The sequence below is a fragment of the Coregonus clupeaformis genome, chromosome 18 (assembly GCF_020615455.1).
Source record: "Coregonus clupeaformis isolate EN_2021a chromosome 18, ASM2061545v1, whole genome shotgun sequence".
In the NCBI taxonomy this organism is placed as follows: domain Eukaryota; kingdom Metazoa; phylum Chordata; class Actinopteri; order Salmoniformes; family Salmonidae; genus Coregonus; species Coregonus clupeaformis.
Window position 1 is genome coordinate 24,201,686 of NC_059209.1, and position 25,393 is coordinate 24,227,078.

The window sequence follows — 25,393 nt, forward strand, 5'->3', positions numbered from 1 at the left end:
ACTGTATGGACAGGACCATTGTAGGACTACTGTATGGAGCAGGACCATTGTAGGACTACTTTATGGAGCAGAACCATTGTAGGACTACCATATGGAGCAGGACCATTGTAGGACTACTGTATGGACAGGACCATTGTAGAACTACTATATGGAGCAGGACCATTGTAGGAATACTGTATGGACAGGACCATTGTAGGACTATTGTATGGAGCAGGACTATTGTATGGAGCAGGACCATTGTAGGACTAAAGTATGGAGCAGGACCATTGTAGGACTACTGTATGGACAGGACCATTGTAGGACTACTATATGGAGCAGGATCATTGTAGGACTACTTTATGGAGCAGAACCATTGTAGGACTACCATATGGAGCAGGACCATTGTAGGACTACTGTATGGACAGGACCATTGTAGAACTACTATATGGAGCAGGACCATTGTAGGAATACTGTATGGACAGGACCATTGTAGGACAACTGTATGGACAGGACCATTGTAGGAATACTGTATGGACAGGACCATTGTAGGACTACTGTATGGATAGGACCATTGTAGGACTACTGTATGGACAGGACCATTGTAGGACTACTGTATGGACAGGACCATTGTAGGACTACTATATGGAGCAGGACCATTGTAGGAATAATGTATGGACAGGACCATTGTAGGACTATTGTATGGACAGGACCATTGTAGGACTACTGTATGGACAGGACCATTGTAGGACTACTGTATGGAGCAGGGCCATTGTAGGACTGTTGTATGGAGCAGGACCATTGTAGGACTACTGTAGGGAGCAGGACCATTGTAGGACTAATGTATGGAGCAGGACCATTGTAGGACTACTGTAGGGAGCAGGACCATTGTAGGACTAATGTATGGGGCAGGACCATTGTAGGACTATTGTATGGAGCAAGACCACTGTAGGACTACTGTATGGAGCAGGACCATTGTAGGACTACTGTATGGACAGGACCATTGTAGGACTAATGTATGGGGTAGGACCATTGTAGGACTATTGTATGGAGCAGGACCATTGTAGGACTACTGTATGGAGCAGGACCATTGTAGGACTACTGTATGGAGCAGGGCCATTGTAGGACTACTGTATGGACAGGACCATTGTAGGACTAATGTATGGAGCAGGAAAATTGTAGGACTATTGTATGGACAGGACCATTGTAGGACTACTGTATGGACAGGACCATTGTAGGACTACTGTATGGACAGGACCATTGTAGGACTACAGTATGGACAGGAATATTGTAGGACTATTGTATGGAGCAGGACCATTGTAGGACTACTGTATGGAGCAGGACCATTGTAGGACTACTGTATGGAGCAGTACCATTGTATGACTATTGTATGGAGCAGGACCATTGTAGGACTACTGTATTGAGCAGGACCATTGTAGGACTACTGTATGGAGCAGGACCATTGTAGCACTACTGTATGGAGCAGGACCATTATATGACTAAAATATGGAGCAGGACCTTTGTAGGACTACTGTATGGACAGGACCATTGTAGGACTACTGTATGGAGCAGGACCATTGTAGGACTACTGTATGGAGCAGGACCATTATAGGACTAAAATATGGAGCAGGACCTTTGTAGGACTACTGTATGGACAGGACCATTTTAGGACTACTGTATGGAGCAGGACCATTGTAGAACTACTGTATGGAGCAGGACCATTGTAGGATTACCGTATGGAGCAGGACCATTGTAGGACAACTGTATGGAGCAGGACCATTGTAGCACTACTGTATGGAGCAGGACCATTGTAGGACTACTGTATGGAGCAGGACCATTGTAGCACTACTGTATGGAGCAGGACCATTATATGACTAAAATATGGAGCAGGACCTTTGTAGGACTACTGTATGGACAGGACCATTGTAGGACTACTGTATGGAGCAGGACCATTGTAGGACTACTGTATGGAGCAGGACCATTGTAGGACTACTGTATTGAGCAGGACCATTGTAGGACTACTGTATGGAGCAGGACCATTGTAGGATTACCGTATGGAGCAGGACCATTGTAGGACTAATGTATGGAGCAGGACCATTATATGACTAAAATATGGAGCAGGACCTTTGTAGGACTACTGTATGGACAGGACCATTGTAGGACTACTGTATTGAGCAGGACCATTGTAGGACTACTGTATGGAGCAGGACCATTGTAGAACTACTGTATGGAGCAGGACCATTGTAGGATTACCGTATGGAGCAGGACCATTGTAGGACTACTGTATTGAGCAGGACCATTGTAGGACTACTGTATGGAGCAGGACCATTGTAGCACTACTGTATGGAGCAGGACCATTATATGACTAAAATATGGAGCAGGACCTTTGTAGGACTACTGTATGGACAGGACCATTGTAGGACTACTGTATGGAGCAGGACCATTGTAGGACTACTGTATGGAGCAGGACCATTATAGGACTAAAATATGGAGCAGGACCTTTGTAGGACTACTGTATGGACAGGACCATTTTAGGACTACTGTATGGACAGGACCATTGTAGGACTACTGTATGGATAGGACCATTGTAGGACTACTGTATTGACAGGACCATTGTAGGACTACAGTATGGACAGGAATATTGTAGGACTACTGTATGGACAGGACCATTGTAGGACTACTGTATGGAGCAGGGCCATTGTAGGACTACTGTATGGACAGGACCATTGTATGACTATTGTATGGACAGGACCATTGTAGGACTACTATATGGAGCAGGACCATTGTAGGAATACTGTATGGACAGGACCATTGTAGGACTATTGTATGGAGCAGGACTATTGTATGGAGCAGGACCATTGTAGGACTAAAGTATGGAGCAGGACCATTGTAGGACTACTGTATGGACAGGACCATTGTAGGACTACTGTATGGAGCAGGATCATTGTAGGACTACTTTATGGAGCAGAACCATTGTAGGACTACCATATGGAGCAGGACCATTGTAGGACTACTGTATGGACAGGACCATTGTAGAACTACTATATGGAGCAGGACCATTGTAGGAATACTGTATGGACAGGACCATTGTAGGACAACTGTATGGACAGGACCATTGTAGGAATACTGTATGGACAGGACCATTGTAGGACTACTGTATAGATAGGACCATTGTAGGACTACTGTATGGACAGGACCATTGTAGGACTACTGTATGGACAGGACCATTGTAGGACTACTATATGGAGCAGGACCATTGTAGGAATAATGTATGGACAGGACCATTGTAGGACTATTGTATGGACAGGACCATTGTAGGACTACTGTATGGACAGGACCATTGTAGGACTACTGTATGGAGCAGGGCCATTTTAGGACTGTTGTATGGAGCAGGACCATTGTAGGACTACTGTAGGGAGCAGGACCATTGTAGGACTAATGTATGGAGCAGGACCATTGTAGGACTACTGTAGGGAGCAGGACCATTGTAGGACTAATGTATGGGGCAGGACCATTGTAGGACTATTGTATGGAGCAAGACCATTGTAGGACTACTGTATGGAGCAGGACCATTGTAGGACTACTGTATGGACAGGACCATTGTAGGACTAATGTATGGGGTAGGACCATTGTAGGACTATTGTATGGAGCAGGACCATTGTAGGACTACTGTAGGGAGCAGGACCATTATAGGGCTAAAGTATGGAGCAGGACCATTGTAGGACTACTGTATGGACAGGACCATTGTAGGACTACTGTAAGGACAGGACCATTGTAGGACTACTGTATGGACAGGACCATTGAAGGACAACTGTATGGATGGGACCATTGTAGGACTACTGTAAGGACAGGACCATTGTAGGACTACTGTATGGAGCATGACCATTGTAGGACTACTGTATGGAGCAGGACCATTGTTTGACTACTGTATGGAGCAGGACCATTGTAGGACTACTGTATGGAGCAGGACCATTGTAGGACTACAGTATGGACAGGACAATTGTAGGACTAATGTATGGAGCAGGACCATTGTAGGACTATTGTATGGAGCAGGACCATTGTAGGACTAATGTATAGAGCAGGACAATTGTAGGACTATTGTATGGAGCAGGACCATTGTACGACTACTGTAGGGAGCAGGACCATTGTAGGACTAAAGTATGGAGCAGGACCTTTGTAGGACTACTGTATGAACAGGACCATTGTAGGACTACTGTATGAACAGGACCATTGTAGGACTACTGTATGGAGCAGGACCATTGTAGGACTACTGTATGGAGCAGGGCCATTGTAGGACTAATGTATGGAGCAGGAAAATTGTAGGACTATTGTATGGAGCAGGACCATTGTACGACTACTGTATAGAGCAGGACCATTGTAGGACTACTGTATGGAGCAGGACCATTATAGGACTAAAATATGGAGCAGGACCTTTGTAGGACTACTGTATGGAGCAGGACCATTGTAGGACTACTGTATGGAGCAGGACCATTATAGGACTACTGTAAGGAGCAGGACCATTGTAGGATTACCGTATGGAGCAGGACCATTGTAGGACTACTGTATGGACAGGACCATTGTAGGACTACTGTATGGACAGGACCATTGAAGGACTACTGTATGGACAGGACCATTGTAGGACTACTGTATGGATAGGACCATTGTAGGACTACTGTATGGACAGGACCATTGTAGGACTACTGTATGGACAGGACCATTGTAGGACTACAGTATGGACAGGAATATTGTAGGACTACTGTATGGACAGGACCATTGTAGGACTACTGTATGGAGCAGGGCCATTGTAGGACTACTGTATGGACAGGACCATTGTAGGACTATTGTATGGACAGGACCTTTGTAGGTCTACTGTATGGAGCAGGGCCATTGTAGGACTACTGTATGGACAGGACCATTTGTAGGACTACTGTATGGAGCAGGACCATTGTAGGACTACTGTAGGGAACAGGACCATTGTAGGACTAAAGTATGGAGCAGGACCTTTGTAGGACTACCGTATGGACAGGACCATTGTAGGACTACTATATGGAGCAGGACCATTGTAGGACTACTGTATGGACAGGACCATTGTAGGACTACTGTATGGAGGAGGACCCTTGTAGGACTACTGTATGGAGGAGGACCATTGTAGGAATAATGTATGGAGCAGGACCATTGTATGACTATTGTATGGAGCAGGACCATTGTAGGACTACTGTATGGAGCAGGACCATTGTAGGACTACTGTATGGAGCAGTACCATTGTATGACTATTGTATGGAGCAGGACCATTGTAGGACTACTGTATTGAGCAGGACCATTGTAGGACTACTGTATGGAGCAGGACCATTGTAGGACTACTGTATGGAGCAGGACCATTATATGACTAAAATATGGAGCAGGACCTTTGTAGGACTACTGTATGGACAGGACCATTGTAGGACAACTGTATGGACAGGACCTTTGTAGGACTACTGTAGGGAGCAGGACCATTATAGGACTAAAATATGGAGCAGGACCTTTGTAGGACTACTGTATGGACAGGACCATTGTAGGACTACTGTATGGAGCAGGACCATTGTAGGACTACTGTATGGAGCAGGACCATTATAGGACTACTGTATGGACCAGGACCATTGTAGGACTACTGTATGGACAGGACCATTGTAGGACTACTGTATGGACAGGACCATTGTAGGACTACTGTATGGATAGGACCATTGTAGGACTACTGTATTGACAGGACCATTGTAGGACTACAGTATGGACAGGAATATTGTAGGACTACTGTATGGACAGGACCATTGTAGGACTACTGTATGGAGCAGGGCCATTGTAGGACTACTGTATGGACAGGACCATTGTATGACTATTGTATGGACAGGACCATTGTAGGACTACTGTATGGACAGGACCATTGTAGGACTACTGTATGGACAGGACTATTGTAGGACTACTGTATGGAGCAGGACCATTGTAGGACTACTGTATGGACAGGTTCATTGTAGGACTACTATATGGAGCAGGACCATTGTAGGTCTACTGTATGGACAGGACCATTGTAGGACTACTGTATGGAGCAGGACCATTGTAGGACTACTGTATGGAGCAGGACCATTGTCGGACTACTGTATGAAGCAGGGCCATTGTAGGACTACTGTATGGAACAGGACCATTGTAGGACTACTGTAGGGAGCAGGACCATTGTAGGACTAAAGTATGGAGCAGGACCTTTGTAGGACTACTGTATGGACAGGACCATTGAATGACTACTGTATGGAGCAGGACCATTGTAGGACCAATGTATGGAGCAGGACCATTGTAGGACTACTGTATGGACAGGACCATTGTAGGACTAATGTATGGAGCAGGACCATTGTAGGACTATTGTATGGAGCAGGACCATTGTAGGACTACTGTAGGGAGCAGGACCATTGTAGGACTAAAGTATGGAGCAGGACCATTGTAGGACTACTGTATGGACAGGACCATTGTAGGACTACTCTATGGAGCAGGACCATTGTAGGACTAAAGTATGGAGCAGGACCATTGTAGGACTACTGTATGGACAGGACCATTGTAGGACTACTGTATGGAGCAGGACCATTGTAGGACTAATGTATGGAGCAGGACAATTGTAAGACTACTGTATGGAGCAGGACCATTGTAAGACTACTGTATGGACAGGACCATTGTAGGACTACTGTATGGACAGGACATTTACATTTACATTTACGTCATTTAGCAGACGCTCTTATCCAGAGCGACTTACAAATTGGTGCATTCACCTTATAGCCAGTGGGATAACCACTTTACAATTATTATTTTTTTATTTGTTCTCTTTTTCGGGGGGGGTAGAAGGATTACTTTATCCTATCCCAGGTATTCCTTAAAGAGGTGGGGTTTCAAGTGTCTCCGGAAGGTGGTGAGAGAGGGAGCTTGTTCCACCATTGGGGTGCCAGAGCAGCGAACAGTTTTGACTGGGCTGAGCAGGAACTGTGCTTCCGCAGAGGTAGGGGGGCCAGCAGGCCAGAGGTGGACCATTGTAGGACTACTGTATGGACAGGACCATTATAGGTCTAATGTATGGACAGGACCATTGTAGTACTAATGTATGGAGCAGGACCATGTCATTTTATTGAATGGTTTTCCTCCTTTGCCTGTCCTTCTTCCAACAGTAGGGCCTGCGCCGCTCCTTCTTCCAACAGTAGGGCCTGCTCCCCTCCTTCTCCCAACAGTAGGGTCTGCTCCGCTCCTTCTCCCAACAGTAGGGCCTGCTCCGCTCCTTCTTCCAACAGTAGGGCCTGCTCCGCTGCTTCTCCCAACAGTAGGGCCTGCTCCGCTCCTTCTTCTGACAGTTGAAAGTGCAGTGCCCAGCTGATAATCACCCAGATAATTGCCTTGAAACTGAACATACTAAAACTAATTTCATACATATAACAGATGAAATAAATTATGTAAAGTATGATGGGGAGGAAGGGGGAGAAAGGGTGAGTTGATGAGCGAGGGGAAGCGAACAATGCATAATTATGTAATCACCAATTGTGAATGAAGAACAGGGCGGGCCATTCTATTGTATTGATCCATTCTAATTATAATCTCTAAATGGTATGTACCCTACAACAGTACACCGAATCACAGCAGTCTCATCAGTCTACTCTGGCCTACTTGGAGTAGTGAGACCATCTGTAATTGTACATGCTGAACGGCTTTCAATATCTGGAAAAATATCCACATCTGGCAGCAGGTGAGCGAGTGTCGGAGAATGTGGTGATGAGACTGGGGAACGTGGTGATGAGGCTGGAGAATGTGGTGATGAGGATGGAGAATGTGGTGATGAGGCTGGAGAATGTGGTGATGAGGCTGGAGAATGTGGTGATGAGGCTGGAGAATGTGGTGATGAGGCTGGAGAATGTGGTGATGAGGCTGGAGAATGTGGTGATGAGGCTGGAGAATGTGGTGATGAGGCTGGAGAATGTGGTGATGAGGCTGGAGAATGTGGTGATGAGGCTGGAGAATGTGGTGATGAGGCTGGAGAATGTGGTGATGAGGCTGGAGAATGTGGTGATGAGGCTGGAGAATGTGGTGATGAAGCTGGAGAACGTGGTGATGAGGCTGGAGAATGTGGTGATGAGGCTGGAGAATGTGGTGATGAGGCTGGAGAATGTGGTGATGAGGCTGGAGAATGTGGTGATGAGGCTGGAGAATGTGGTGATGAGACTTGTGGGAACCTTACGTTGGTAAGGGGAGAAACGTCACCATGGACAACTTCTCCACTTCACTGTCATTGGAGAACAAGTTGATTGCAAAGAAAACAAGCCTGGCTGGCACCATAAACAAAGTGAGATGGGAGCTCCCTCCCTCTGAGAAAAACAGCAGTCATGCTCCACTACTGAGCTGAAGAATGACAAGACAATGGGAACACAAAGAGAAAACTGGAGCTTATTACCCACTACAACCAAACAAAGGGTCAAAGTGTGTCAAGCAAGTGAATGTTATGAAATATTTGCGTCAACTGTTAAGAAAACGGATAACTGAAATCCAACTGACGCCATTGTCCTGATCCATCCACACAATGTAAACTGCTGTCATACTGACACATTCATTATAATGCCATTATGGCTTTTGCGCTGATTTATATTATTTATCAAGGCTACTTGGTACTTATAGTGATGTTTAGGCTACTGATGTTTTCATCATTTAACGCTCATCTTGCTGACTGTGTATCTTGGTGGTTGGGGTACATACAGCCAGGGGGAAGAAGTATTTGATCCCCTGCTGATTTTGTAAGTTTGCCCACTGACAAAAACATGATCCGTCTATAATTTTAATGGTAGGTTTATTTGAACAGTGAGAGACAGAATAACAAACAAAAAATCCAGAAAAACTAATGTCAAAAATGTTATAAATTGATTTGCGTTTTAATGAGGGAAATAAGTATTTGACCCCTCTGCAAAACATGACTTAGTATTTGGTGGCAAAACCCTTGTTGGCAATCACAGAGGTCAGATGTTTCTTGTAGTTGGCCACCAGGTTTGCACACATCTCAGGAGGGATTTTGTTCCACTCCTCTTTGCAGAGCTTCTCCAAGTCATTAAGGTTTCGAGGCTGACGTTTGGCAACTCGAACCTTCAGCTCCCTCCACAGATTTGCTATGGGATTAAGGTCTGGAGACTGGCTAGGCCACTCCAGGACCTTAATATGCTTCTTCTTGAGCCACTCCTTTGTTGCCTTGGCCGTGTGTTTTGGGTCATGGTCATGCTGGAATACCCATCCACGACCCATTTTCAATGCCCTGGCTGAGGGAAGGAGGTTCTCACCCAAGATTTGACGGTAAATGGCCCCGTCCATCGTCCCTTTGATGCAGGGAAGTTGTCCTGTCCCCTTAGCAGAAAAACACCCCCAAAGCATAATGTTTCCACCTCCATGTTTGACGGTGGGGATGGTGTTCTTGGGGTCATAGGCAGCATTACTCCTCCTCCAAACACAGCGAGTTGAGTTGATGCCAAAGAGCTCGATTTTGGTCTCATCTGACCACAACACTTTCACCCAGTTCTCCTCTGAATCATTCAGATGTTCATTGGCAAACTTCAGACGGGCCTGTATATGTGCTTTCTTGAGCAGGGGGACCTTGCGGGCGCCGCAGGATTTCAGTCCTTCACGGCGTAGTGTGTTACCAATTGTTTTCTTGGTAACTATGGTCCCAGCTGCCTGGAGATCATTAACAAGATCCAAAAAACGACAACACAGAGTTACATATGGGGCAAACAAAACATAAAGTCAAAAATGTTTAAGTTATGGAAGTAAGGCAATATATAGGCCATAGCGCAAAATAGTTACAATTTCGTATTAACACTGGAATGATAGATGTGCAAAAGATTATGTGCAAATAGAGATACTGGGGTGCAAATTAGCAAAATAAATAATATAGGGATGAGGTAGTTGGGTGGGCTAATTTCAGAATGGCTGTGTACAGGTGCAGTGATCGGTAAGCTGCTCTGACAACTGATGCTTAAAGTTAGTGAGGGAGATAAGTGTCTCCAGCTTCAGAGATATTTGCAGTTCGTTCCAGTCATTGGCAGCAGAGAACTGGAAGGAATGGCGGCCAAAGGAGGTGTTGGCTTTGCGGATGACCAGTGAGATATACCTGCTGGAGCGCATACTACGGGTAGGTGTTGCTATGGTGACCAGTGAGCTAAGATAAGACAGGGATTTGCCTAGCAGTGATTTATAGATGGCCTGGAGCCAGTGGGTTTGGCGACTAATATGTAGTGAGGGCCAGCCAACGAGAGCGTACATGTCACAATGGTGGGTAGTATATGGGCTTTGGTGACAAAACGGATGGCACTGTGATAGACTACATCCATTTTGCTGAGTAGAGTGTTGGAGGCTATTTTGTAAATGACATCGCCGAAGTCAAGGATCGGTAGGATAGTCAGTTTTACGAGGGCATGTTTGGCAGTTTGACATCTTCTGTGGACAGATGTATTTTATACAGGTAACAAACTAAGATTAGGAGCACTCCCTTTAAGAGTGTGCTCCTAATCTCAGCTCGTTACCTGTATAAAAGACACCTGGGAACGAGAAATCTTTCTGATTGAGAGGGGGTCAAATACTTATTTCCCTCATTAAAACGAAAATCAATTTATAAAATTTCTTACATGCGTTTTTCTTGAATTTTTTGTTGTTATTCTGTCTCTCACTGTTCAAATTAACCTACCATTAAAATTATAGACTGATAATTTAGTGGGCAAACGTACAAAATCAGCAGGGGATGAAATACTTTTTTCCCTCACTGTATTTGAAGAATCTCAAATATATAATATGTTTTGATTTGTTTAACACTTTTTTGGTTACTACATGATTCCATATGTGTTATTTCATCGTTTTGATGTCTTCACTATTATTCTACAATATAAAAAATAGTAAAAATAAAGAAAAACCCTTGAATGAGTAGGTGTGTCAACTTTTGACTGGTAGTGTACATATCTACCTCAATTACTGTACCTTGTACCCCTGCACATCGACTTGGTACTGGTACCCCGTGTATATAGCCAAGTTATCGTTACTCATTGTGGATTTATTCCTTGTGTTATTAATTTTCTATTATTTATTGTCTTTCTCTCTGTATTGTTGGGAAGGGCCTATAAGTCAGCATTTCACTGTTAGTCTACACCTGTTGTTTACGAAGCATGTGTCAAATAAAATTTGATTTGAAAACATGAAATTACCCATTGAACATCGCTCAGATATGCACAAAAATTATTTAACATTCAAAATGGGTGAATCTTTCCTTTAACTCCCACCAGATTCCCCATCTCTCTCTCGCTCTCACTTTATCTCTCTCTCTCTCTCCACTTTCTCCATCCCTTTCAGCATAATAATGTGTATTATGGCCAGAGGAAGAAAAGACAAGAGAAGAGAAGAGTGTTCCCTCCTGGTTTCATGTATAATTAGCAGCCCTGTCAGTGTTTCTGTCTGTCACCTTCTTTCTCCCCTCCCTCTTGCTATGGAGAAGAGACATATATAACTGCCTGCCATCCCTGGTGGTGACTGTGATTGGGGAGAGGAAGTTGTCATTATTCCTACATGGCACTAAGGAAAATGTATCATCACCACAGGGGGTTTCATTATGTGAACAAATTACTGTGGAGGGAGGGAGGGAGGGAGATGCCTGTACAGATAATTGGAATGAAATGCTACATAAAAAAATATCTTCACATCGGTCACTGAGTATTTTTTAAATGAGTGGAAAAAGACTAGGATTCAGTGACTAGTTTGCCTTAAATATCTGTTGAAATGAGTGAAGACTAGAAGTCCTGGGTCTTGTGACATAGTGTGTAAAATAGTGTGTAGTGTGTAAAATAGCCTCTCTTCTCATGCAATCTGAATCACAGCATTGTCCCCTGAATATCCAAACATGGGTTCATCAAATATCTAGAGCCTCACACCTCAGACTTTATGGTTAAATCAGACACCTTAGCTAACAGAAAACAGAGGAGAGAGAGAGAGAGAGAGAGAGAGACAGAGAGAGAGAGAGAGAGACACAGAGAGAGAGAGAGAGAGAGAGAGAGAGAGAGAGAGAGAGACAGAGACACAGAGAGAGAGAGAGAGAGAGAGAGAGAGAGAGAGAGAGAGTAATTGTGAGAGAAGTAGAGAGAACGAGAAGGAAAGAGTTAAACGAAACACACAGAGAGAGAGAGAGAGAGAGAGAGAGAGAGAGGGAGAAGGAGAGGGAGAGAGACAGAGAGCGAGAGAGAGAGAAAGAGGAGAGGGATTGAGATCGTGATAGAGAGAGAGAGTAATTGTGAGAGAAGTAGAGAGAGAGAGAAGGAAAGACAGTTAAACGAAACACAGAGAGAGACAGAGAGAGAGGGAGAGAGAGGGAGAGAGAGAGAGAGAGAGAGGGAGAGGGATTGAAATCGTGAGAGAGAGAGAGAGAGAGAGAGTAATTGTGAGAGAAGTAGAGAGAGAGAGAGAGAGAGAGAGAAGGAAAGAGAGTTAAACGAAACACAGAGAGAGAGCAAGAGAGAGAGAGAAAGAGGGAGAGAAAGAGAGGGAGAGAGGAAGAGAGGGAGAGAGGGAGAGAGGGAGAGAGAGAGAGAGAAGGAAAGAGAGTTAAGCGAAACAGTACAGCTCAGAACAGCCCCTAGAGATAGAGAGAGAGAGAGAGAGAGAGAGAGAGAGAGAGAGAGAGAGAGAGAGAGAGAGAACAAGTGAAACACACTGTAAGGTTTATCCAGGTGCTCAGCTCAGTGGTTCCTTACCTGGATCCGTCTGGCAGCTTTCTGTCGAAGGAGGTGGATCGTGGGATAGCAGTCTGTCCCTGCTGGAGGACCTGCTGTCCAATCCTGTCTCTGTCTGCCCGGTCGGGGTGTCCCTGGGTGGGGGAACCCCGGGCAGGGGTGTTGGTGTTGGGGTGGGAGGGCTGACCTGCTGGCGTGGGTACCCTGTGCCAGGTGGTGTTTCGTCTAAATGGGGTCTTGTACTCACATGGTGTCCCTTCACTGTCCAACTTATACTCTACCATGGGGATACGGTAGAGCTCAGAACAGCCCCTAGAGAGAGAGTAGGAGAGAGAGAGAGAGAGAGAGAGAGAGAGAGAGAGAGAGAGAGAGAGAGAGAGAGAGAGAGAGAGAGAGAGAGAGAGAGAGAGAGAGAGAGAGAGAGAGAGAGAGAGAGAGAGAGAGAGAGAGAGAGAGAGAGAGAGAGAGAGAGAGAGAGAGAGAGAGAGAGAGAGAGACATAGAGAGACACAGAAAGAGACACAGAAAGAGACACAGAAAGATAATTACATTGAATGAACTACAGGACAAAATACAAACCCTTCAACCCAAAAAGTCCTGTGGTGTTGATGGTATCCTCAATGAAATGATAAAATATAAAGACTATATTAGCTATACTTAAACTCTTTAACATCATCCTTAGCTCTGGCATCTTCCCCAATATCTGGAACCAAGGACTGATCACCCCAATCCACAAAAGTGGAGACAAATTTGACCCCAATAACTACCGTGGGATATGCGTCAACAGCAACCTTGGGAAAATCCTCTGCATTATCATTAACAGCAGACTAGTTCATTTCCTCAGTGAAAACAATGTACTGAGCAAATGTCAAATTGGCTTTTTACCAAATTACCGTACGACAGACCACGTATTCACCCTGCACACCCTAATTGACAAACAAACAAACCAAAACAAAGGCAAAGTCTTCTCATGCTTTGTTGATTTCAAAAAAGCTTTTGACTCAATTTGGCATGAGGGTCTGCTATACAAATTGATGGAAAGTGGGGTTGGGGGAAAAAACATACGACATTATAAAATCCATGTACACAAACAACAAGTGTGCGGTTAAAATTGGCAAAAAACACACACATTTCTTTCCACAGGGCCGTGGGGTGAGACAGGGATGCAGTTTAAGCCCCACCCTCTTCAACATATATATCAACGAATTGGCGAGGGCACTAGAACAGTCTGCAGCACCCGGCCTCACCCTACTAGAATCTGAAGTCAAATGTCTTCTGTTTGCTGACGATCTGGTGCTTCTGTCACCAACCAAGGAGGGCCTACAGCAGCACCTAGATCTTCTGCACAGATTCTGTCAGACCTGGGCCCTGACAGTAAATCTCAGTAAGACAAAAATAATGGTGTTCCAAAAAAGGTCCAGTTGCCAGGACCACAAATACAAATTCCATCTAGACACCGTTGCCCTAGAGCACACAAAAAACTATACATACCTCGGCCTAAACATCAGCGCCACAGGTAACTTCCACAAAGCTGTGAACGATCTGAGAGACAAGGCAAGAAGGGCCTTCTATGCCATCAAAAGGAACATAAAATTTGACATACCAATTAGGATCTGGCTAAATACTTGAATCAGTTATAGAACCCATTGCCCTTCATGGTTCTGAGGTCTGGGGCCGCTCACCAACCAAGAATTCACAAAATGGGACAAACACCAAATTGAGACTCTGCATGCAGAATTCTGCAAAAACATCCTCCGTGTACAACGTAAAACACCAAATAATGCATGCAGAGCAGACTTAGGCCAATACCCGCTAATGATCAAAATCCAGAAAAGATCCGTTAAATTCTATAACCACTTAAAAGGAAGCGATTCCCAAACCTTCCATAACAAAGCCATCACCTACAGAGAGATGAACTTGGAGAAGAGTCCCCTAAGTAAGCTTGTCCTGGGGCTCTGTTCACAAACACAAACAGACCCCACACAGCCCCAGGACAACAACAACAACAACAACAACAACACAATTAGACCCAACCAAATCATGAGAAAACAAAAAGAGAATTACTTGACACATTGGAAAGAACAAACAAAAAAACAGAGCAAACTAGAATGCTATTTGGCCCTAAACAGAGAGTACACAGTGGCAGAATACCTGACCACTGTGACTGATCCAAACTTAAGGAAAGCTTTGACTATGTACAGACTCAGTGAGCATAGCCTTGCTATTGAGAAAGGCCGCCGTAGGCAGACCTGGCTCTCAAGAGAAGACAGGCTATGTGCCCACTGCCCACAAAAGGAGGTGGAAATTGAGCTGCACTTCCTAACCTTCTGCCAAATGTATGACCATATTAGAGACACATATTTCCCTCAGATTACAGCGATCCACAAAAAATTCGAAAACAAACCCAATTTTGATAAACTCCCTTATCTACTGGGTGAAATACCACAGTGTGCCATCACAGCTGCAAGATTTGTGACCTGTTGCCACAAGAAAAGGGCAACCAGTGAAGAACAAACACCATTGTAAATACAACCCATATTTATGTTTATTTATTTTCCCATTTGTACTTTAACTATTTGCACATTGTTACAACACTGTATATAGACGTAATATGACATTTGAAATGTCTTTATTCTTTTGAAACTTCTGAGTGTAATGTTTACTGTTAATATTTATTGTTTATTTCACTTTTGTTTACTATCTACTTCACTTGCTTTGGCAATGTTAACACACGTTTCCCATGCCAATAAAGCCCTTAAATTGAAATTGAAATTGAATTGAGAGAGAGAGAGAGAAGAAGAAGAAGAAGAAAATATGTCAAACAGAAATTCAAGGGAGGGAGGGAGGGGAGGGAGGGAGGGAGGGAGGGAGGGAGGGAAAAAGAGAGAGAGAAGCCCAGAGGTTAGCAACGTGCTCAAGGCAATAACAACAACACAGCAACTGTTCCATTTCTGACTGTCTCACTGGACTGAGATCATCATAAAGAGGTCAAGGGCATCTTGATCCCTGGAAGAGAAGACATTCTCCTCTATATCTATATCAGCTAACTAACTCCCTCCTCAATCCTTACTCCTTCCCTACCTCCTCCCTCCCTCCTCCCTCCTTCCCTACCGCCTCCCTCCCTCATTCCCTACCTCCTCCCTCCCACTTCCCTCCTTCCCTACCGCCTCCCTTCCTCCTTCCCTACCGCCTCCCTCCCTCCTTCCCTACCTCCTCCCTCCCTCCTTCCTCCTTCCCTACCTCCTCCCTCCCTCCTTCCTCCTTCCCTACCTCCTCCCTCCCTCATTCCCTACCTCCTCCCTCCCTTGTTCCTCCTTCCCTACCTCCTCCCTCCCTCCTTCCCTAACTCCTCCCTCCCTCCCTCCTTACATCTTCCTTACCTCCTTCCCTACCTCCTCCCTCTCTCCTTACCTCCCTCCTTCCTCCTTCCTTACCTCCTTTCCTACCTCCTTCCTCCTTACCTCCCTCCCTCCTTCCCTAACCTCTCCTTCCCTCCCTCCTTCCATCTTCCTTACCTCCTTCCTTACCTCCTTCCCTACCTCCTTCCTCCTTCCCTACCTTCTCCCTCCCTCCTTCCCTACCTCCTTCCTCCTTCCCTACCTCCTCCCTCCTTCCTTCCCTCCCTCCTTCCTCCTTCCTTACCTCCTTCCCTACCTCCTTCCTCCTTCCCTACCTCCTCCCTGCCTCTTTCCCTAACTCCTCCCTCCCTCCCTCCTTCCTCCTTTCCCACCTCCTCCCTCCATCTTGACATACCTCCCCATGTTCCAGAATCCCAGATGGAGTGGATCCTTCTGTAAAACTGCTGTAGTGGTGTGTGTATAACTAGTGGTGTGAGTATAGCTAGTGATGTGTATAACTGGTGGTGTGTGTATAACTAGTGGTGTGTGTAACTAGTGGTGTGTATAACTAGTGGTGTGTGTATAACTAGTGGTGTGTGTATAACTGGTGGTGTGTATAACTAGTGGTGTGTGTAACTAGTGGTGTGTATAACTAGTGGTGTGAGTATAACTAGTGGTGTGTGTATAACTAGTGGTGTGTGTATAACTAATGATGTGTATAACTAGTGATGTGTATAACTAGTGGTGTGTGTATAACTAGTGATGTGTATAACTAGTGGTGTGAGTATAACTATTGGTGTGTATAACTGGTGGTGTGTGTATAACTAGTGGTGTGTGTAACTAGTGGTGTGTATAACTAGTGGTGAGTGTATAACTAGTGGTGTGTGTATAACTAATGATGTGTATAACTAGTGGTGTGTGTAACTAGTGGTGTGTATAACTAGTGGTGTGTGTATAACTGGTGGTGTGTATAACTAGTGGTGTGTTCATAACTAGTGGTGTGTATAACTAGTGGTGTGTGTATAACTAGTGGTGTGTATAACTAGTGGTGTGTGTATAACTAGTGGTGTGTGTATAACTAGTGTTGTGTATAACTAGTGGTGTGTGTATAACTAGTGTTGTGTATAACTAGTGGTGTGTGTATAACTAGTGGTGTGTATAACTAGTAGTGTGTGTATAACTAGTGGTGTGTATAACTAGTAGTGTGTTTATAACTAGTTGTGTGTGTGTATAACTAGTGGAGAGTTGAACTAGATTAACAACTCTGTGCCTCAAACCATGTTGCCACGGCTCATTTTCCAGATGAATTCTGCGCTCAGGCAGCTGACGGGAGAGGTTGTGTTTTCTCTAGCAGGAGGTAAGCTTGGCTTCTTATATGGTGTTGAGTAAAGCTTAAACCATGTATTTAGATTGTAGGTAGGTATTGTAGTTAGGTATTATAGGTAGTTTACTCAGGTAGTTATTGTAGGTTATTGTAGGTAATTATTGTAGGTAAGGACTGTATTCGGCGGACCCCGGCGAAGCACGAGGCTAGCTTACCCACTACTTGGACCAACAAAGCTAGCTAGCTAGCTAGCGGGTAGCTACCGGTAACTTTTAGCAACTGTGGTTAGCTGTTTCCAATGTTATTTCACGCTTAAGAGTACCTGTAATTGAGCCAGCTAGCTGCCTCCTTCAGCTGTTTTTCTAACCTCATTATCATTAACGTTAGGTGGTTGGTAGCTGCTGTACTTAATTTCGGCTACTGATTGCAGTCTGCCAGTTTGGCTTTATACATAGCTTGGGCTTTGTCGAGTAAGGCTTAAACTATGTATTTAGATTGTAGTTAGGTATTATAGGTAGGCATCGTGGGCTGTATATTATTAAGTAGTATAGGTAGGCATCGTGGGCTGTTGTGGGTAGCTGTTGTGTAGTTATTGTAGGTTACTTTTGTATTCGGCGGTGCCGGGTGTAGCACGAAGCTAGCTAGCTAACTCACCTCCTGGATTAGCTGGCGAGTAGCTATTAGCAACGGTTGCAACTAAAAACAATATCCTTTTAGCCAGCTACATTCGTTCGCAGCGACGCCGTTTTTCAAACAAAGTCAACACAGCAGCCATTGCTAGCCAGCCAACACTACCAGCTGGCTGTACTGTGGTAGCTAAATACAATATCTTTGTGCTAGCTACCCAACGTTTAATCATTGTTGCGTTATGAAAGGTAAGCTTGGCTTCTTATATGGTGTTGAGTAAAGCTTAAACCATGTATTTAGATTGTAGGTAGGTATTGTAGTTTGGTATTATAGGTAGCTTACTCAGGTAGTTATTGAAGGTTATTGTAGGTAATTATTGTAGGTAAGGACTGTATTCGGCGGACCCCGGCGAAGCACGAGGCTAGCTTACCCACTACTTGGACCAACAAAGCTAGCTAGCTAGCTAGCTAGCGGGTAGCTACTGGTAACTTTTTGCAACTGTGGTTAATTGTTTCCAATGTTATTTCATGCTTAAGAGTACCTGTGATTGAGCCAGCTAGCTGCTACCATTCAGCTGTTTTTCTAACCTCATCCGAGGCATTAACGTTAGGTGGTTGGTAGCTGCTGTACTTAATTACAGCTACTGATAAGTCTGCTGTAGTTTACAACAATTCTAATTTCTAAAGTGGAAGTTGGGAGAGTTTTACTCGGGTGGTTCAGTGAAACAATTATAGTTTCTGAGGTGGAAGTTGGGAGAGTTATATATATATTTTTTTTTTGGTGAGGGAGGCCTGCTCTCTCCTTTCCCTGATGTTTAGTTCATTTCATTCCGATCTCCTCTGCATTATTGTAGCCATCTGCTGCAGCCTGTCAACTATGCCTCTGCCTATCCCTGTTCTCTCCTCTCCGCACAGGCTACACAAACGCCTCACACCGCGTGGCTGCTGCCTCTCTAACCTGGTGGTCCCTGCACGCACCACACACCTGGAGTTCCAGGTCTCAGGCAGCCTCTGGAACTGCCGTTCTGCCGCCAACAAGGCTGACTTCATCCCAGCCTATGCTACCCTCCAGTCCCTCGACTTCCTGGCGCTGACGGAAACATGGATTACCACTGAAAACACTGCTACTCCTACTGCTCTCTCCTCGTCTGACCATGTGTTCTCGCATACCCCGAGAGCATCTGGTCAGAGGGGTGGTGGCACAGGAATCCTCATCTCTCCCAAGTGGTCATTCTCAATTTTTCCCCTAACCCATCTGTCTATCTCCTCATTTGAATTCCACGCTGTCACAGTCACTAGCCCATTTAAGCTTAATATCCTTGTCATCTATCGCCCTCCAGGTTCCCTTGGAGAGTTCATCAATGAGCTTGACGCCTTGATAAGTTCCTTTCCTGAGGATGGCTCACCCTTCACAGTTTTGGGGGATTTCAACCTCCCCACGTCTACATTTGACTCATTTCTCTCTGCCTCCTTCTTTCCACTCCTCTCCTCTTTTGACCTCACCCTCTCACCATCCCCCCCACTCACAAGGCAGGCAATACGCTTGACTTCATCTTTACTAGATGTTGCTCTTCTACTAATCTCACTGCAACTCCCCTCCATGTCTCCGACCACTACTTTGTATCCTTTTCTCTCTCGCTCTCCTCCAACACTACTCACTCTGCCCCTACACAGATGGTAACGCGCCGCCGCAACCTTCGCTCTCTCTCTCCCACTACTCTCTCCTCTTCCATCCTATCATCTCTTCCCTCTGCTCAATCCTTCTCCCTCCAATCTCCTGATTCTGCCTCCTCAACCCTCCTCTCCTCCCTTTCTGCATCCTTTGACTCCCTGTGTCCCATATCCTCCCGGCCGGCTCGGTCCTCCCCTCCAGCTCTGTGGCTTGATGACTCATTGCGAGCTCACAGAACAGAGCTCCGGGCAGCTGAGCGGAAATGGAAGAAAACTAAACTCCCTGCCGACCTGGCATCTTTTCCTCCCTCCTCTCTACATTTTCTTCATCTGTTTCTGCTGCTAAGGCCACTTTCTACCACTCTAAATTCCAAGCATCTGCCTCTAACCCTAGGAAGCTCTTTGCCACATTCTCCTCACTGCTGAATCCCCCCTCCTCCCTCTCTGTGGATGACTTTGTCAACCACTTTGAAAAGAAGGTTGACGACATCCGATCCTCGTTTGTTAAGTCTAATGACACTGCTGGTCCTGCTCACACTGCCCTACCCTATGCTTTGACTTCTTTCTCCCCTCTCTCTCCAGATAAAATCTTGCGACTTGTGACTGCAGGCCGCCCAACAACCTGCCCGCTTGACCCCATCCCCTCCTCTCTTCTCCAGACCATCTCCGGTGACCTTCTCCCCTACCTCACCTCGCTGATCAACTCATCCTTGACCGCTGGTCATGTCCCTTCCGTCTTCAAGAGAGCGAGAGTTGCACCCCTTCTCAAAAAACCAACACTCGATCCCACTGATGTCAACAACTACAGACCAGTATCCCTTCTCTCTTTTCTTTCCAAAACTATTGAGCGTGCCGTCTTTAGCCAACTCTCTTGCTATCTCTCTCAGAATGACCTTCTTGATCCAAACCAGTCAGGTTTCAGGACTGGTCATTCAACTGAGACTGCTCTTCTCTGTGTCACGGAGGCTCTCCGCACTGCTAAAGCTAACTCTCTCTCCTCTGCTCTTGTCCTTCTAGACCTGTCTGCTGCCTTTGATACAGTGAACCATCAGATCCTCCTCTCCACCCTCTCCGAGCTGGGCATCTCCGGCGCGGCTCACTCCTGGATTGCGTCCTACCTGACCGGTCGCTCCTACCAAGTGGCGTGGCGAGAAGCTGTCTCCGCACCACGTGCTCTCACCACTGGTGTCCCCCAGGGCTCAGTTCTAGGCCCTCTCCTTTTCTCCCCTATACACCAAGTCACTTGGCTCTGTCATATCCTCACATGGCCTCTCCTATCATTGCTACGCTGACGATACACAACTAATCTTCTCCTTTCCCCCTTCTGATAACCAGGTGGCGAATCGCATCTCTGCATGTCTGGCCGACATATCAGTATGGATGACGGATCACCACCTCAAGCTGAACCCTGGCAAGACGGAGCTGCTCTTCCTCCCGGGAAGGACTGCCCGTTCCATGATCTCGCCATCACGGTTGACAACTCCGTTGTGTCCTCCTCCCAGAGTGCGAAGAGCCTTGGCGTGACCCTGGACAACACCCTGTCGTTCTCCGCTAACATCAAGGCGGTGACCCGATCCTGCAGGTTCATGCTCTACAACATTTGGAGAGTACGACCCTGCCTTACACAGGAAGCGGCACAGGTCCTAATCCAGGAACTTGTCATCTCCCGTCTGGATTACTGCAACTCGCTGTTGGCTGGGCTCCCTGCCTGTGCCATTAAACCCCTACAACTCATCCAGAATGCCGCAGCCCGTCTGGTGTTCAACCTTCCCAAGTTCTCTCACGTCACCCCCCTCCTCCGCACACTCCACTGGCATCCAGTTGAAGCTCGCATCCGTTAAAAGACCATGGTGCTTGCCTATGGAGCAGTGAGGGGAACGGCACCTCCGTACCTTCAGGCTCTGATCAGTCCCTACACCCAGGCGAGGGCATTGCGTTCATCCACCTCTGGCCTGCTGGCTCCCCTTCCTCTGCGGAAGCATAATTCCCGCTCAGCCCAGTCAAAGCTGTTCGCTGCTCTGGCACCCCAATGGTGGAACAAGCTCCCTCACGACGCCAGGACAGCGGAGTCACTCACCACCTTCCGGAGACATTTGAAACCCCACCTCTTTAAGGAACACCTGGGATAGGATAAAGTAATCCTTCTACCCCCCCCTCCCCCAAAAAAAAAAAAAAAAAAAAAAAAAAAGTAGAATTGTAAAGTGGTTATCCCACTGGCTATAGGGTGAATGCACCAATTTGTAGTCGCTCTGGATAAGAGCGTCTGCTAAATTACGTAAATGTGCCCTTGAGCAAGGCACTTAACCCTAATTGCTCCTGTAAGTCGCTCTGGCTAAGAGCGTCTGCTAAATGACTAAAATGTAAATGTAAATGATGAACTACTCCGTCCCTCAAACCATGTTGCCACACCTCATTCTCCAGATTAACTACTGTATCCTAGATTCCAAGATGGCATAGTAGTGCGGTCGTGTTCTTTGTTGTGTTTCCGTGTAAATAGCCAGTTTTTTGTATTTATTGGTATTTTTCGCAAATTTTCCTGCAACCCGCCTCACTCAATGTGGAACGGATTCTATTATTTACTAACCCTTATCTAGAATCTCCAGTTGAAACTAGCCAGCCAGCTAACTAGCTAACTAGTGTCACGAACCGGCTCAAGTTCGTAACAAAAGGGAGACACGTGGAGACAAGGAATACTTAAAGTATATATTTATTAACTAAAGTAACTAACTGAAATAACAATGGGGTGTGTAATCAGTAATCAGTAGTGTAAGTGAGTGTTTGCTTGCATAAATGTAATATGGAAAAGTGTTGAGAAGTGCCAAAGCAAACAACCCAAAAAGGCCACAAAAATATCACAACCAAAGTCAAAGTATCTGCCTGGAGAGAGTCTCCTCAATGAATGTGGAAGAGGTCCATTTATGCTGGGACACACCCGGCCCAGGTGTTTCCCATGTAGCTGACGACCCTCCCAACTCCGCCCACCGGCATCCTAATAAGGAAACAAGAGCAAAGAGAGAATACGGCAGACAGAGTGGGAGGGGCGTCACACCCCCCCCCCCATAAGACCGGGGACCAACAAGGACCCCGGACCAACGTACCAGCCCCTGCATCCCAAACCGACAATTTGTACATGTTCACCCCTCCACTTGCCCCACCCATCATCCTCCTCTCCAGACCTCAGCAACCAGACAACGCAGTTTCTCTGAAGAAACTCTATAGAACCGTTGACGAATGGGGTCAGCATCTTCAATGTCAATATCATGTTCTATTAAGTTTGTACGTGTTGGTGTATCAGAAAACAACCCTGGAAATCTCAGAATCAGACCAACCATCTCTTTCCGCCCATCAACAGGTAGATGAGTAAGAAGGCTATCTAAAATCTCCAGTGTCTCTGAATTCTTCAATCTACCCTGCAGTATGCAATCGTCGGGACCAGAAACATCTTCCTGCTCCTGCACAGACCTAGCATGACCAGACTCCAGGGAATAAACAGTATCAGCCAAAAGAACAGCCTACCGTCCTCTGTAGACTCCCACTGTTCAGTCTCAGAGGAACGTGCATAATAGGGTTTTAACAAATTTATATGGCACAGTTGGTGTGCTTTCCTCCGTTCTGGAGTGGCAACTAGATAATTTTGCTCAGTGTACTGGCGCACCACTGTATATGGACCTTGAAACTTGGCTTGAAAAGGAGAACCAACAATTGGCAGCAGAGCCAGAACCTGATCACCTGGACTAAAGTGACGAGGCTCAGCTCGCCGATCATATATGCTCTTCATCCTGTCCTGTGAAGATGATAGCTTCTCTTTAGCCATTTCACCAGCGGCATACAAGCGTCGCCGAAAATCACACACATATGATAACAGGGACTGAGGAGGCTCGGGAGACTTCCAGTCATCCTGGAGAACAGATAAAAGCCCACGCACCCTATGTCCAAACACTAGGTCATTTGGGCTAAAACCTGTGCTCTCCTGTGAAACCTCCCTAGCAGCTAACAGTAACCAAGGCAATCCCTCCTCCCAATCCTTATCCATCTCAGTACAATAAGCTCTCAACAAAGACTTAAGCGTTTGATGGAAACGTTCCAGTGCTCCTTGACTTTGGGCATGATAAGCGCTAGACAAGTTGTGTTTAATATGGAGTTGTTGGAGAACCTGTCCAAAGAGATTAGAGGTGAAATTCGATCCTTGATCACTTTGAATGACCTTAGGGATTCCAAACAGTGAGAAAAACTGAGTCAAAGCTTTTAACACAGACTTAGTCGTGATAGACCGTAGAGGATAGGCAGCAGGAAACCTAGTGGTCTGACACATCACAGTCAACAAATAATTACTACCCTTTCTGGAACGAGGCAGAGGACCAACACAGTCAATAATCAGATACTCAAAAGGTTTACTGAGTACAGGAATAGGGAACAGTGGTACCGGCTTAATAGCTTGATTAGGTTTACCAGTTAATTGCCAGGTGTGACAAGTCTTGATGAAATCAGAAACATCCCTCTTTAATCTTGGCCAAAAAAAATGACATAATATGCGATTGTAGGTTTTTCTCACACCCATATGCCCAGCAACGTCGTTGTGAGAAGTTGTCAGCACCAACTCACGAAGCTTAACTGGTACCACAACCTGACTAATCGCCTCCCCCAGAAAACAACTACCATGAGACATCCACTTTCTCATCAGGACCTCCTCTTGGAGAAAATAGCCCTGTGCGACATCTCCCAACTGTTCCACAGGCACAATTTGGTCCCGCAACTCTTCTAATGTAGGGTCAGTCCGTTGCGCCTCGATTAAATCGGAGCGGGATAAAGATAACGGGATAACAGGGAAAACAGTAACAGACTTCTTTATGGTATTCTCGTTAGCCAGCTCCGTGACCAGGTCGTCATGGATCATAGAACGCGTCACTGCACACGCAGAAAACACCTCTGGGAAATTCTGCGCACTCTCATCAGGAATCCCTACAATTGACGGCTTAGTGGAAACCACTAAAGATGGAAACGCGATAGGCCACACACGCTCCCCAGCCAAGTTATTTCCAAGGATCACGTCAATACCCTCAATAGGCAATGAAGGACGCACCCCCACAACAACCTCACCTTTCACCAGTCCACAATCCAACATCAGTTTATGCAATGGAACTGACAGAGTGTTCAAACCTATTCCCCTAATTAGAACACTATTCCCCGAATCAGTCTCCGCAGAGAAGGGTAACACAGATTCCAACACAAATGATTCAGAGGCACCTGTGTCTCTTAGGATCTTTACTGGCACTAGGTTCTTACTTCCTACCATAGACACAAAACCCTCCGTAACGAAAGGTAAATAGTCGGGATCAATATAACCCTTCACCTGGCTCTGGGCATGAGACAATGCGTCAGGAGTGAACTGATGTGGAACAGGCGCGGCTAACGCTGCAGGCCTCGATTTACCATAAGCACCTGTACTGAATTTACCCCTAGACCTAAGAATCGGACATTCATTTTTCCAATGACCTAATTCTTGACAGTAGTGACACTCTTGACCAACGTCAGTTTTACCACGGGTATCAGGCTCAACCCTAGTTGAATGAAATTCTGCCCGGGAACCGAAGTATCTCGGCGAGCGAGGCCCAAATCTCTGCGAACGCCCCCACTCACTCCGAATACGGGGTTCTGCAAAAACATTTTTGTGAGTCAACACATATTCATCTGCCAAAACCGCAGCTTCAGCAAC

At 45.8% G+C, this 25,393-nt stretch overlaps 1 protein-coding gene across 1 annotated transcript in view; it reads right to left on the reverse strand.

Moving 5' to 3' along the window:
• LOC121558081 (signal-induced proliferation-associated 1-like protein 2) overlaps positions 1-25,393 on the reverse strand; it is a 166,925-nt gene that overhangs the window by 87,578 nt on the left and 53,954 nt on the right. Inside the window, exon 2 of the mRNA XM_045227059.1 lies at positions 12,744-13,034. Coding sequence (XP_045082994.1) covers positions 12,744-13,006 — 263 coding nt within the window. The 5' untranslated portion in view covers positions 13,007-13,034. The remainder of the gene's footprint in view (positions 1-12,743; positions 13,035-25,393) is intronic.